At 35.8% G+C, this 14,969-nt stretch overlaps 1 protein-coding gene across 3 annotated transcripts in view; it reads right to left on the reverse strand.

Moving 5' to 3' along the window:
* FAAH2 (fatty acid amide hydrolase 2) overlaps positions 1–14,969 on the reverse strand; it is a 140,788-nt gene that overhangs the window by 108,117 nt on the left and 17,702 nt on the right. For all 3 annotated transcript variants that reach the window (XM_069463544.1, XM_069463542.1, XM_069463541.1), the window contains exon 3: positions 6,829–6,965. In XM_069463544.1, coding sequence (XP_069319645.1) covers positions 6,829–6,965 — 137 coding nt within the window. The remainder of the gene's footprint in view (positions 1–6,828; positions 6,966–14,969) is intronic.

The raw sequence follows: 14,969 nt of genomic DNA on the forward strand, positions 1-14,969 counted from the left end.
TATTAGAAGAAATTATATGTAAAGATTTTCATAATCACAAAGTTGGACAATATTTTGTAAATAGGACATAAAGGCAGAAATTATAAAATAAAAAATTTATTCATTCCACAATATTAGATACTTTTGCTTAACAAAAGTAGCCATAAAGTTAAAAGACAAGCAACAAACTGGGAGAAGTTATTTGCACCATAAACATTAAAGGATTAGTATCCAAAATATATCAAAACATCATATAGATCAACAATAAAAAGACAAACATGCCAATATAAAATATGCAAAGAAAATTAAGAATTATACAAAGAATACTGAAAGGCAAAAAAACATATGAGAAGAATCTCAGTCTTGAAAGTAATTAAGGAAATTTTAAGAAAAAATCAAACAACCTCATTAAAAGTGGGCAAGGGACATGAACAGAAATTTTGTAAAAGAAGACAAAATAATGGCCAGCCAACATATAAAAAAGTGCTCAACATCTCTCATCATCAGGGAAACGCAAATCAAAACCACAATGAGATATCACTTAATGCCAGTGAGAATGGATTTTATCAAAAACACCCAACATAACAAATGCTGGTGTGGATGCAGAGGGATAAGAACACTCTTACACTGCTGGTGGGACTACAAATTAGTACAACCTCTATCAAAATTAATATGGAGATATCTCAAAGAACTAAAGATAGAAATACCATTTGATCCAGTAATCCCACTACTAAGAATCTACCCAAAAGAACAAAAGACATTCTAGAAAAAAGCCATCTGCACTTGAATGTTTATAGCAGCACAATTCACAATTGCAAAGATGTGGAAACAACCTAAGTGCCCATCAGTACATGAGTTGATTAATAAAATGTGATATATACATATACATAACATATACCATGATATATATATCACGGAGTACTACTCAACCATAAAAAAGTCAATGGTGAACTACTACCTCTTGTATTATCCTGGTTGGAGCTAGAGCCCATTCTACTAAGTGAAGTATCACAAGAATGGAAAAACAAGCACCACATGTACTTACAATCAAATTGGTACTAACTGATCAGCACTTAGGTGCACACATGTAAGTGATATTCACTGGGTGCCAGACAGGTGGGAGGGAGCTAGAGGGAATGGGTAAATTCATAACTAATGGGTGCAGAGCACACTGTCTCGGGGATGGACACACTTGTAGCTCTGGCTTGGGTGATGCAAAGGCAATATATGTAACCAAAATGTTTGTACCCCCATAGTATTCTGAAATTAATAAAAAGAAATCAAGAAAAAAGCAATTAAGGAAATCTCAAATTAAAACTGTAATGAGATACCATTCCTCACTATTGTGCTGGAAAAAAAAATTAAATTCTAGCAACACTGAGTATGGGCAAAAACACAGAGAAATGGAAATAGTTCCATACTTCTAGTAGAATGTAACTGATAAGATAGTATAGTAAGCAATGTCACAACATCTAGTAAAATAGATGTTTTATACCATATGAACCAGAAATACCACCATTAGATATATATCCAGGGAAAGCTCTCATAAATGTACACATTGTTTATAATAGAAAAAATAGAAACTAAGCAGAAGAATGAACACATTAATTTTACTTTATTCACAGGATAATATAATTTCAGAAATGAAAATAAAAGAACTAAGGACACATATATAAATAGAGATAAAAATACCAACCATAATATTGAGTGACGTGAGCAAACTATAAAAGGGAATATATAGTATGACAAGGTTTATGAAAAAATTAATAGCACATAGAAATAATACTGATTATATAGTATTGAATTAATAAGCACATAAAGTATTAAGAATAACTTGAAAGACAGTATATCAAATTCAGGATAGTGGTTGTATCTGCTGTTGGGTGGGAAAGGCAAAGAAAAGGAGCATGCACTTAGGAATGGGGGACAATAGAGACATCAAATTTTTCTGTAATATTCTACATTATTTTTATAAAAATAATTGCCCATTAGGGAAGTGAAAATTATTTTTTTTTAATTTCAGAATATTATGGGGCTACAAATATTTTGGTTACATGGATTGCTTTTGCACTGCTTGAGTCAAAGTTATAAGTGCGTCCCAGATAGTGCACATTGTACGTGTTAGGTATGATTTCACCCATCTTGTCCTCCTCCTCCCCCTCCCACCTGCTTGATTTCCATGGAGTTTTACTTTCATCTGTGCACATGAGTGCTGACTGGTTAGCTCCAATTTAATAGGTTAGCTTCCTATTAAATTGGAAGAGCAGATTAAAAGCACAATGAGATACCATTTCACAGCCACTAAGATGGCTGTAATAAAAAAGACAGAAAATAACAAATGTTGGTGAGGATGTGGATAAACAAGAACTCTCAGATGCTGCTAGGTGAGAATTGAAAACATGACCACACAAAAAACTGGTACACAAATGTTGATGGCAGCACTGTTCCTAATATCCAAAATATGGAAACAACACAAATTTCAATAAATCTACTGGATAAATAAAATGTAATATACAATAGAATACTATTCAGCAATAAAAGGAATAAACTACTAATACATGCTACAATAGGGATGAACATAAAATCATCATGCTATGTGATCACTATACTATGTGTATAGTATAGTATTATTCCATTTATAGGAATTGTACAGAAAAGGCAGATATATGAAGACATAAAGTAATTGGGCCTGGGGGTGGGAATAGAGATTAACTGTAAATGGAATCAATAAGAGAGATTGTATTGAGGTGAATAACATGTTCTAAAACTGGATTGTGGTAATAGATGCACAACTTGGTAAATTCACAAAAAGCCTTTGAATTTGCACACTTATAATTAATGGGCAAAGGATCTAAATAGACATTTCTGAAAAGAAGACATAGAAATGGCCAAAAGGTATATGAAAAATGCTCTACATCATTAGTCATTAGAGAAATGCAAATCAGAACTACAATGAGATATCATCTCACCCCTTAAAATGGATTTTATCAAAAAGATGATAAAATGACATGAATGCCTGCAATGATGAATGCTTGTGAGGATGTGGAGAAAGGGGAACCCTCATGCACTGTTGGTGGGAATGTAAATTAGTGCAACCACTATGGAAAACAGTACAGAGGTTCCTTAAAAAACTAAAAATAGAACTACCATATGAACCAGCAATCTCATCACTGGGTATATATCCAAAGGATGGGAATTCAGTATATCGAAAAGATATCTGCACTCTCATGTTTACTGCGGCATTATTCACACTAGCCAAGATATGGAATCAACCTAAGTGTCCATCAGTGGATGAATGGATAAAGAAATTGTGGTACATATAAATAATAGAATATTATATAGCCAGAAGAAAGAATGAAATTCTGCCATTTGCAAAAACATGGATGGGTCTGGAGAGCATTACGTGAAGTGAAATAAGCCAAGCACAGAAAAACAAATCTCACGTGTTCTCACTCATATGTGGGAGTTAAATATTAAAAACAATTGATCTCATGGAGACTGAGGGTAGAATGATGGTTACCAGAGGCTGGGAAGGGTAGTGGGGGGGGTGAAAAAGTTGGGGTAGTTAATGGATACAAAAATACAGTTAGATAGTTAGAATGAACAACATTTGATAGCACAACAAAGTGACCATAATCAATAATCAGTTAGGGTATATAATTAAAAGAATGAAATTGGAATGTTCCTAGCACAAATAAATGTTAAATGCCTGAGGTGATGGATACCCAAATTACCATGATTTGATTAATTCACATTGTATGCCTGTATCAGAACATCACATGTACCCTATAAAGATATACAACTGTTATGTTCCATAATAATTTAAAATAAAAAAATTAAAAAATAATAAATTCTATTGTATGTAAATTAAATGTTAAGAAAGAATGATTCTTCTTATCTGTAAAAAGAAAAAAAAGCATACTCTTAATATATCATGAGGAAAACCCAGACAAACCCCAACTAGGAACATTCTACAAAACAACTACCCAATACTGTTCAAAAATGTCAATAACATGAAAGAGACAGAATGAAAAAAATGTTTCCAATTAGAGAATACTAAAGAGATCTAGCAACAAAATGCAATGTGTAATCCTGGATAGAATCATGGACAAGGAGAAAGAAATATATGAAGGACAATATAGTAACAATTAGTGAAATTGGAATATTGATTATAAATTAGATAACGGTATTGTTTCATGGCCAGGAGCAGTGGCTAACACTTGTAATCCTAGCACTTTGAGAGGCCCAGGTAGGAGGATTATTTGAGGCCAAGAGTTCCAGACCAACCTGAGCAATATAGAGAGACCCTGTCTTTACAAAAAAATTAAAGAATTAGCCAGCATGATAATGTGTGCCTATAGTCCCAGCTAATCAGGAGTCTGAGAAGGAGGATCGCATGGGCCCATGAATTTGAGGTTGCAGTGAGCTATGATGACGGCACTGTAGCCCACAGAGCAAGACACTGTCTCAAAAAAAAATAGTATTGTTTCAATGATAAATTTCCTGAATTTAACAACTATATTGTGGTTATTTAAGAGTGTCCCCTTTGTTCTTTAGAAACACACTTAAGTATTTTAAGGCAAAGACACATGATATGTGCAACCTATCATCAAATATCTCAGAAAACAGAGAGGGAGAAAAAGGAGAGAGGAAGGAAGGGAAAGAGAGAGAGAGCAAAATGGGGGTAAGGGAAAGGAAGAAGGGGAGGAAAGAGGAAGAGAGGGAGGAGGAGGGAGAGGTAAAGAGGGAGAGAGGGAGACAGAGAGAGAGAGAAATTAAGCAAATGAGGCAAAATGTTAACAACTGGTAAATACAGATAAGGGCTATACTAGATTTTTTTGTGCTATTCTTGCGATTTTTGTATACATTTGAAATTATTTCTATATAAAAAGTTTAAAATTGAAAAAATGATTCAAAGTCATGCAACCAAGAAAAGGGAGAGCTAAGATTAAATTACAGGTTCATGTGACTCCAGTCTGTGTATTTCTACTGTGCTCCCTCTCAATTACCAGAGAAATAAGGGTTACAGGTTTAGAATAATAAGCCAACTTCTTTATTTACTTTACTTTTTAAAAAATCAGCTTTAACGTGCTTTTGCTTTGTGACTTTGCTGAACTTGTCAATTCCAGTAAGTTTCACTGTTACTAAACTAACCTTGCATTCCTTGGATAAATTTCAATTGGTCATAATATATAATCCTTTTTAGATATTGCTAGCTTCATTTTGTTACTATTTTGTTGATTTTTGCACTTACATTCATGAGGGATATTGGTTACAGTTTTCCTTAATTGTGATGCCTTTTTCTAGCTTCAGTATTAGGGTAATTCCAGCCTCAAAGAATGAGTTAGGAATTGTTTCCTCCTTCTCCATTTTCTAGAAGAGTTTTTTTAAGGATTTAGGTTTATTTCCTCATTAAATATTTGATAGAATTCACTAATTATGTCATCTGGACATAAATTTTTCTATTTGGTATGATTATAAAGTACTAAGCCAATCTCTTTTCTTGCTATAGATCTAATCATATTTTCCCTTTTTCTTTGAGTCAGTTTTGCTCATTTGTTATCTTTCTAGGAATCTTTCTATATCATTTAAGTTGTCTAATTTATTGGAAAGAGGTTTTTCATAATATTACAATATTTTAAATATGTTTAGAAACTGTATTCATATCACCTCTTTCCTTCCTGTTTTTAACTTTTTTTCCTTGGTCACCTAGCTAAATGTTTGTCAGTTCTGTTGATCTTTTCAAAGAACCATTTTTAGGTTTCATTGATTTTTACATATTGCTTTAGTGTTTTCTAGCTCATTAATTTCTATTGTTTTTTTTTTCAGCATATTATGGGGGTACAAAAGTTTAGGTTACATATATTGTCCTTGCCCCCCACCCCAAATCAGAGCTTCAAGCATGTTCATCCCCTAGATGGTGCGCATCACACTCATTATGTATGTATACACCCATTCCCTCTCCCCGCCACATCTGCCCAACACCTGATTAATGTTATTTCTAAATGTGCTCTTAGGTGATGATCAATGAAACCAATCTGATAGTTAGTATATGTGGTGCTTATTTTTCCATTCTTGGGATACTTCACTTAGTAGAATGGGTTTCAGCTCTACCCAGGAAAATACAAGAGGTGCTATATCACCATTGTTTCTTATAGCTGAGTAGTACTCCATGGTATACATTGATGGTCTACTTACTTTGGGTTTAGTTTGTTCTCTCTTTTTTTTTTTAAGTTTGCCAAGGTGGAAGCTTAAGTTATTGACTTGAAATCTTTCTTCTTTTCAAATATACTAATACAAAGTTGTAAATTTCCTCATAAATACCACTTTAGCTGCATCCCATAAGTTTTGTTAGAGTGTTCTTTCTTCATTTTAAAAGCTTCCTTGTGATTTATTTCTTTGACCCATGGGTTGTTTAAAACTGTGTTGTTTAAATTGAAAACATTTGGGATTTTCATTTACTTTTGAGGCTAGCAGGAAATCATAACACAAAAAGTGCATTACAGAGAAAGCAGAGGCTTTTATCAGAATCCCAACTTGATTTTAGGCAAACTACTTACTGAAAAAATATATTAATAATACTGTTCTTCTAAGTTTGCTGTGAAGATCAATGGGTACTGAGCATAGTGCCTCCATAAGCCATACAACCCTAACAGAGGATGACCATTATCTTTTCTCTTCTCAGTGGAATTTGCTGAATATTTTCCTTCATTTCAAAATTGAATAGGAAGCTTTGATTAATATTCCACTTTGATAATATCATTTTGAGTTTATAAGTTTTAAAAATATATGTCACTGTGAGTTAAATTCATGTAGCTAAAGAAATACAAAAAAAAAAAAAAATAGTACCCTGTAGCTGGAAAGATTCCTTGACTGTCAAAGGAACTCCAAGAAAGGGCCATTTCTTTTCCAGGGTGGCTTCATCTTCTTGCTTCTCTGCAAGCCTTTGATCTACAGCATGAGCCTCCTTCTTAGCTGCCTCAAACCTAGGAAGAAATGAAACAGTGCAAACCTAAACTACATAAAGAAGCCATCTAAATAACTTTATTTAAAAAAGAACAGTGATCAACATACTAAAATTAGTGTATTTGTCAAGAGTCTTATAAAGCTAGTCATTTGAACCAGTAATTCTCCTTTTAGGAGTCCATCATATGAGCAATAATACAACACATTAAGTGCACATACAGTAGGAACATTCATTGGGTGTCAGGAAGATGGGAGGAGGGAGGAGGGAATGGGTATATTCACACCTAGTGGGCGTAGTGCGCACCATCTGGAGGATGGGCACACTTGAAGCTCTGACTCAGGTGGGGCAAAGGCAATATATGTACCCTAAACATTTGTACACCCATAATATGCTGAAATAAAAAAATTATAATAATAATTAAAAAAACAAAGATCTACACCGAAAGCTGGTCAGTGCATCATTATTTATATTAGATAAAATAAGAAAGTACCCTGTCTACTATGGAAAACTGTATGGCCAATAAAGTGATGTTGCCTAAAAGTTTTACTATGAAGTACTATGATTCAATTTAAGCAAAAAGAGAAGGCTACAGCATTAAATTCCTAGCATAATCTCAACCATGTGAAAAATGTGCATGCATTTATAAAAAAAAGTAAAACATTAACAGTGAATAACCACCCTTTTGGTACTAAGATTATGGGTAAATTATTTTTATTTTTGCAAATGTTCTATAATAAACACATATTATAGCGATTCTCAGAAAGAAAAACAATGAAATCAATATGCCCAAAAGAACAATTTGAATGTATGTTGTAACACAATGACTAAAGTATGCAATTCCAGTGTAATTTCTCAGTATCTCAAATACTAAATCTTCAAAAGAGGAATTAAAAATCCTCTAAATAACCTGTCACGTGACTTAAAATAACTTTAGGAAAAAATCTTCAGGCTCACTGGAAATAGTAATAATGTGTATTGATCACTTTAACAAATACTCAAAGTATTCAAACAAAAATGAATATGATAAAGTTTGTGCCTTCAAGGTGAACAAACATTCTGGAAAAAGCCCTTATGTCTTAGTTTTGTGATAAAAGCAAGTTCTTTTTTTTTTTTAATTCAGCTCATTATGGGGGTACAAAAGTTCAGGTTATATATATTGCTCATGCCTCCCCATCCCCCCGAGTCTGAGCTTCAAGTGTGTCCATTCCCTAGACAGTGCACATCACACTCATCATGTAGGTATGCACCCATCCCCTCCCCCCGCCCCCATCCCCCCCACTCAGTTGCTTCAATTGTGAATTGGTAGTAATAATATCTACCTAGCAAGGTGTTTTCAGGATGCATTAAGAAAATGGATACATGCCTGTAATCTTAACACTCTGGGAGGCCAAGGTGGGCAGATTGTTTGAGCTCAGGAGTTCGAGACCAGCCTGAGCAAGAGCAAGACCCCATCCCTACTAAAAAAAATAGAAAGAAATTAGCTGGACAACTAAAAATATATAGAAAAAATTAGCCGGGCATGGTGACGCATGCCTGTAGTCCCAGCTACTCAGGATGCTGAGGCAATAGGATCGCTTGAGGCCAGGAGTTTGAGGTTGCTGCAAGCGAGGCTGATGCCATGGCACTCTAGCCCAGGCAACAGAGTGAGACTCTGTCTCAAAAAAAAAAAATAGAAAAGAAAAGAAAATGGATACAAAGTGCTGGTAGGAGACTCTAGGAAGCAGGATTTATCATTGGCATGTTTATATGACAATATGCCAGAAGTGGAGGAGGCATGAGTCACAGAGTGCACCAAATGATGGTGATGACACTTAATCATTGACACGTACCAAGTACTGCTCTAAATATTGTACAGTCACTCAATCCTGACAATCATGTGACATAGGCACCATTTATTGCCCACAGTTTACACATGAGGAAAAATAAAGCTCCAAGACCTTAAGAATCTTGCCAAAATTACACAGCTAGTAAATGGTAGAATCAGGATTTCATACCAAGGTTTAGCTGGTTCTGAAGCCTAAGAACATAGACTCTAGCTAGATCTGATCTGCCCAATATGGTAGACATAAGCTACATGTGGCTACTGAACACTTGAAATGTGGCTTATGCAATCTGTTGACATTATATTTTTGACATATTTAGTTAAATAATATATATTATTTAAATTAGTTTTAACTGTTTCTTTTCATTTTTTTTAATGTGGCTGATAGAATATTTAAAATTACATATGTGTCTCACATTTTATTTTCATTGAACAGTATTGACCTAGAGAAAGAATACACAGATCTGTATTCCAGCTCGACTATTTACTGTGTCTCCTTTGACAAGTTCCTTAGTCTTTTTGTATTTCAGTTTCCTTATATGTATAATGGAACTAATAATGTTTGTCTCACAGGACTGCTGATATGATTGAATTAGTTAATGCATTTGTAAAGTGCTACAACAGTGCCTGGAACATTGTAAGAATTAAAGTGTTAACTATTACTGATACTACTAATGCTTCTTATTAAAGGGAAAGGAAAAACCATGCAGAGAGACTAGAAAGATGCAGGAATGAGAAAACATAGCCCATTTCAGTGAAAACCTATTGAGACATTTGTCTAGCCTTTGTTTTCTGAGAAGTACTAGCCCACCAACAGGGGTGGGAACTCTGCTGTCATATCTATACTATAAGATGCTGCTAGTTTCATTGTATTGGATGCCTGAAACAAGTGAGAAAAATAAAATTACCTCTTTCTCTAGAAGTTCAACTAAAAGAACTAGAAACTGGAGTTGGTTAGAACTAAGATATGTTAATGTCAGGAGTCTAAAATGAAGGCTTACAATCCTATTTTTGAGAATCCAGAGCTGTCTCAGTTCCTTCCTGACCTTCCCAGGATCTAGTTGTTGAAATGTTTGGCCAAACCACATTATTTTTCCCATAAGCTAGTCAAAGTCAGATTCTATTACAATCAAAAGAATCTTAATAAGCACAGCCATTTAGAAATTATATATGTTTCTGCATGTCTATAGCTAGGTACAGTTATTACCATTTGTAGGGCAAAGGCCAATACTCTAGGTATTACACATTCCAGGGGGCCTGCAGGTAGGTGCACACTGTCTACTTGAGGAAAAGGGCACTTTTTGCTCTGCCTATATCTCATCCCTCACACGTTGGACATAAAGGAGGTCAGAAGGATGTACAGTTGAGGATACCCACCCTCTGGAAAGAAAAAGTTTTCACTTACCAATTCAGAGGGAGTTGGGAACCAACATTTCCAACAGGCAAAAACTTGTTAACCTCAGTAAAATGCCCATATGCTTAAGACTACTACTTAATGAAAGCTACTCTGGATTTGAGCCTCATCCAAGCCAGAAGGCCCTGTAGGATTGTGTCTAAAAACACCAGGAGGTAGAAAAAAATGGAACATTAGTGGTGACCTCCTAGCTCTCTGCTCCCAGAGAAGGAGGTGAAGAACACGGACAGCTACATACAAGTGGATCTCTCCCCACCCAAGAATAGTGTTGTGAATCTTCAGAGAAACAGTGTGGGACGTGCAGTGCAGGAAGGGGGAAAGGTGAATGGGAGATACGATTGCAAAGACTGGAGAGTGAGATATATACAAAAGGGAATAGAGCACAGGGTGGCTGTGCCCACCTGGCCAGCCAGTGCAGTGTGATCTGACCCACAGGAGAATGCCTAGCTCCTCCACTGACCTCCACACCCACTCAAACACGGACACACTTGAAGTTGGTGCAAAGTCATGGCATGGGACAACAGACTCTGTGGAGAGGAGACAATAGCAAGAAACATTTTGAACTGCCCGGTGCTCTGTGCTGTGACAATACTGGGCAGGGGAGGGACTGGGTTGAGTGGTTATTTCTCATGATCATGCAAGAGAGTTTGGAGATAGGCACCTAGCCTCTGGTGGTCAGTGGGACCAGAAAAAAAAAAAGTGAAAACTGAAAATGGGGCTCTACCCACAGAAACCGCTGATGATTGGGCTGGCTCAGGGAGGGACAGAAAGAGCAGGACCATCTGCTAGGCAGATGTGAGACTGCGGGACTGTGATGCAGAGGGGACAGCTGGCAGCCTGTTGATTCAGTCCACTAAAGCAGCCTCTGCCAAATCCTAAGTGATCGCCCTCATCACTAGCCACTACCGTTTTGGGCAGCATCCCTCCCCAAGCCCAGGGATTTTCAGGGGGGTGTGACAGGCTCTGCCCTGGCAGGTGGGGAAAAGCGAGGAGAGCCACTTTTTTCATGTGGCTGGCATGAATCCGTGGGACTTTGGTGCTGAAAAATAGTCCACGACCTATTTATTTGGCTAGCCAGGCCACTGTAACCAGATGAATTTTAAGTACTGTCCCCCAACACTAGTTCTCCAGGGGTGGATGACCTCCATCTGTGGGATCCCCAGCCCAGAGATTAGACCCTCAACAACAGATATCAATTTAAATGAAATGATTAAAATAATGGAGGAAGAATTCTGAATGTGGATTGTAAGAAAACTCAATGGAATTGAAGAGAAAATAAAATCCAACACAAAGAAGGCACAACAATACAGGAAATGAATAAAAAAAAATCTCTAAAGAAATTAAAATATTATGAAAGAACCAAACAGAAATACTAGAACTAAAAGAGGCATTCAAGGAAATATAAAACACAGTGGAAAGCCTTAATAATAGAATGGATCATGCACAGGAAAGAATTTCAGAGCTTGAAAAGAACACCTATGTGCTAAACAAATCAGATGAAGAAAAAGAACACAGAAGCAAGAGACAAGAATAAAATATACAAGAAATGTAGGATTATGTAAAGAAACCAAATATAAGAATTGTAGGAATCCAGAGAGAGAAGAAGAAAATACACATGGGCTGGAAAATTTATTCATTGGAATACTGGAAGAAAATCTGCCTGGCCTGGCCAGAAATCTAGATATCCAGGTATAAGAAGCACACAGAACTCCTGGGAGACTCAATGTGAAAATGCAATCACCACATCACATAATTATTAGCCTGAGAGATGTACACAGAAAAGGGGCAATTCTTCAAGCAGTAAGATGAAAACAACAGATAACCTACAAAGGAAAACCTATCAGACTCACTGCAGACTTCTCAACTGAAACCTTACAAGCCAGAAGGAACAGGGGACTCGTCCTCAATCTTCTAAAACAGAGTAATAGCCAACCTAGAATTCTTTACCTAGCAAAACTAAGCTTAATCTGTGAGGAAGAAATAAAGACCTTCCCAGACAAGCAATCATGGATGGAATTTGCAGAGACCAGACATACCCTGCAGGAAGTACTCAGACCTGCATTATGCACTGAACAGCACAATAGACACCCACCAAAGTAAAATCATTCAAGAGTTAAAATGCAGAACCTGTAGTCCACAATGGTTTGAGAGGTAAAGCAAAACAATAAGAATTTATCCAACCATACGAACAGAAATCTACCCCAAATATCAATTCTATTAATAAAGGTGAATTACTCGAATTGTCAAATAAAGACACATAATGAGCTGAATGGATTAAAAATCACAAGCCAAGTATCTGTTGTCTCCCAAAAATGCATCTAGCCCAAAAAGATGCTTTCAGACTCAAGGTCAGGGGTTTGAAAACAAACTTCCAGGCAAATGGAAGCCAACAGAAAGCAGGTGGTAGCTATTCTTATATCAGATAACATAAACTTTAAAGAAGCAAAAGTAAAGAAAGACAAAGATGGTCACTAAATACTGGTGAAAGGAAAAATCCAACAAGAAGACTTAACAATTCATAACATTTATGCACCCAACACAGGAGCATCCAGATACAGAAAGCAAACCTGGTTTCATTTAATAGCATGATAAACAATAATGCCATAGTAGCTGAGGACTTGAACACCCCATTGACTGAAATGGACAGAACCTCCAAGCAGAAAATAAGCAAAGAAACAATGGACTTAAACAGAACTCTAGAATAAATGGGGATAACAGACATCTACAGAACATTCCACCCAAACAAAACCAAATATATATTTTTCTCATCAGCTCATGGAACTTTCTCCAAAATTGATCACATGCTAGGCCACAAATCATATCTCAACAAATTTAAAAAAATAAAAATTATACCACGTGTCTTCTCAGACCACAGTGATATAAAATTAGAGATTAATTCCAACAGAAACACTCAACACTTCACAAAGTCACAGAAATTAAATAATCTACTGCTGAAAGACTACATTCTTTGAATTAAATAATAACAGGAACACAGGTTATCAAAAATCTATGGAACCCAGTAAAAGCATTCCTGAGAGGAAAACTGATAGCATTAAATGCTCACATCCAAAGACAGAAAGCACACAAATCAACAAACTAATAAACAGTCTCAAGGAACTGGAAAAGGAAGAGCAAATTAATTCTAAATGTAGCAGAAAAAAAGAAATAACTAAGATCAGAGTAGAACTAAATGAAATTGAGAATAAAAGAACTATACAGAAGATTAATAAAATAAAAAGTTGGTTTTTTTGAAAAGATAAACAAAAATGACAGTCCAATTGCTAGATAGGCAAGAACAAGAAAGGAAAGGATGCTAATAAAATCAATTAGAAATGAAAAAGGAAAGGAGACTACAGACATCACAAAAATACAAAACATTGTCTTTGACTACTATAAAAATTTATATGCCCCAAAGCTGCACAATGGGGAGGAAATGGAAAAATACTTACAAACACACAACCTTTTTAGGCTCAACCAGGAAGAAATAGAATTCCTGAACAGATCAATAATAAGCACAGAAGTTGAAGCAGCAATTAAACATCTTCCAACAGAAAAAGGGCTGGACCACATGGGTTCACACATGAATTTTACCAAACCTACAAAGAAGAACTCATACCTGTACTGCAGAAATTATTTCAAAACATTGAGAAGGATGGTATCCTCCCCAACCCATTCTATGAAGCCAATATCACCTTCTTAACAAAGCCGGAAAAGAGCACAACAAAAAAGAAAACTACATACCAATATCCCTCATAAATATAGATGCAAAAATCCTCAACAAAATCTTAGCAAACCAAATCCAAGAGCACATCAAAAGTATAATTCATCATGACCAGGTGGGCTTTATCTCAGCAATGCAAGGTTGGTTCAACACACACAAATTTATAAATGCAATGCACCACATAAGTAAAAGCAAGAACAAAGATTGTATGATTCTCTCAATAGATGCAGAAATAGCATTTGACAAAATCCAGCACACTTTTATGAAAAAAAAACTCATAAAATAGGCATTGATGGGAAACACCTTAAAATTATTAAGGCCATATATGATAAACTCACAGCCAATATCATACTGAATGGGGAAAAATTGAAAGCATTCCCACTCAGAACTGGAACCAGACAAAGTTGCCCACTATCTCCACTTCTACTCAACATAGTGCTGGAAGTCGTTGCCAGAGCAATCAGACAAATGAGGGGAATTAAGGGTGGCCAGATGGGGGCAGAAGTGGTCAAACTCTCACTCTTTGCTGACGATATATCTATAAAATCCCAAGGATTCAACCAAGAGACTCCTGCAATTGATAAATGAATTCAATAAAGTCTCAGGATACAAAATAAATGTGGACAAATCAGTGGCATTTATATACGTCAACCGTCAAGCCAAAAATCAAATCAAAGATGTAACACCTTTCACAATAGCATCAAAGAAAATTAAATATTTAGGAATATATTTAACAAAGTATGTGAGAGACCTATATGGGGAGAACTATGAAACACTGAGCAAAGAAATTGTAGAAGATGTAAACAGATGAAAAACCCTACCATGCTCATGGATTGGTAGAATCAATATTGTTAAAGTGTCCATACTATCTAAAGTGATCTACGGAATTAATGCAATCCCTATCAAAAAGCCATCAACATTCTTTACAGATCTAGAAAAATTATTCTACACTTCGTATGAAACCAGAGAAGATCTTGTATAGCCAAAGTAATCTTAAGCAAAAAGAACCAATTGGGATCCATCAGTCTACCAGACTTCAAGCTTTGTTACAAGTCTATGGTAACCA

Source organism: Eulemur rufifrons, chromosome 30, assembly GCF_041146395.1.
Source record: "Eulemur rufifrons isolate Redbay chromosome 30, OSU_ERuf_1, whole genome shotgun sequence".
Classification (NCBI taxonomy): domain Eukaryota; kingdom Metazoa; phylum Chordata; class Mammalia; order Primates; family Lemuridae; genus Eulemur; species Eulemur rufifrons.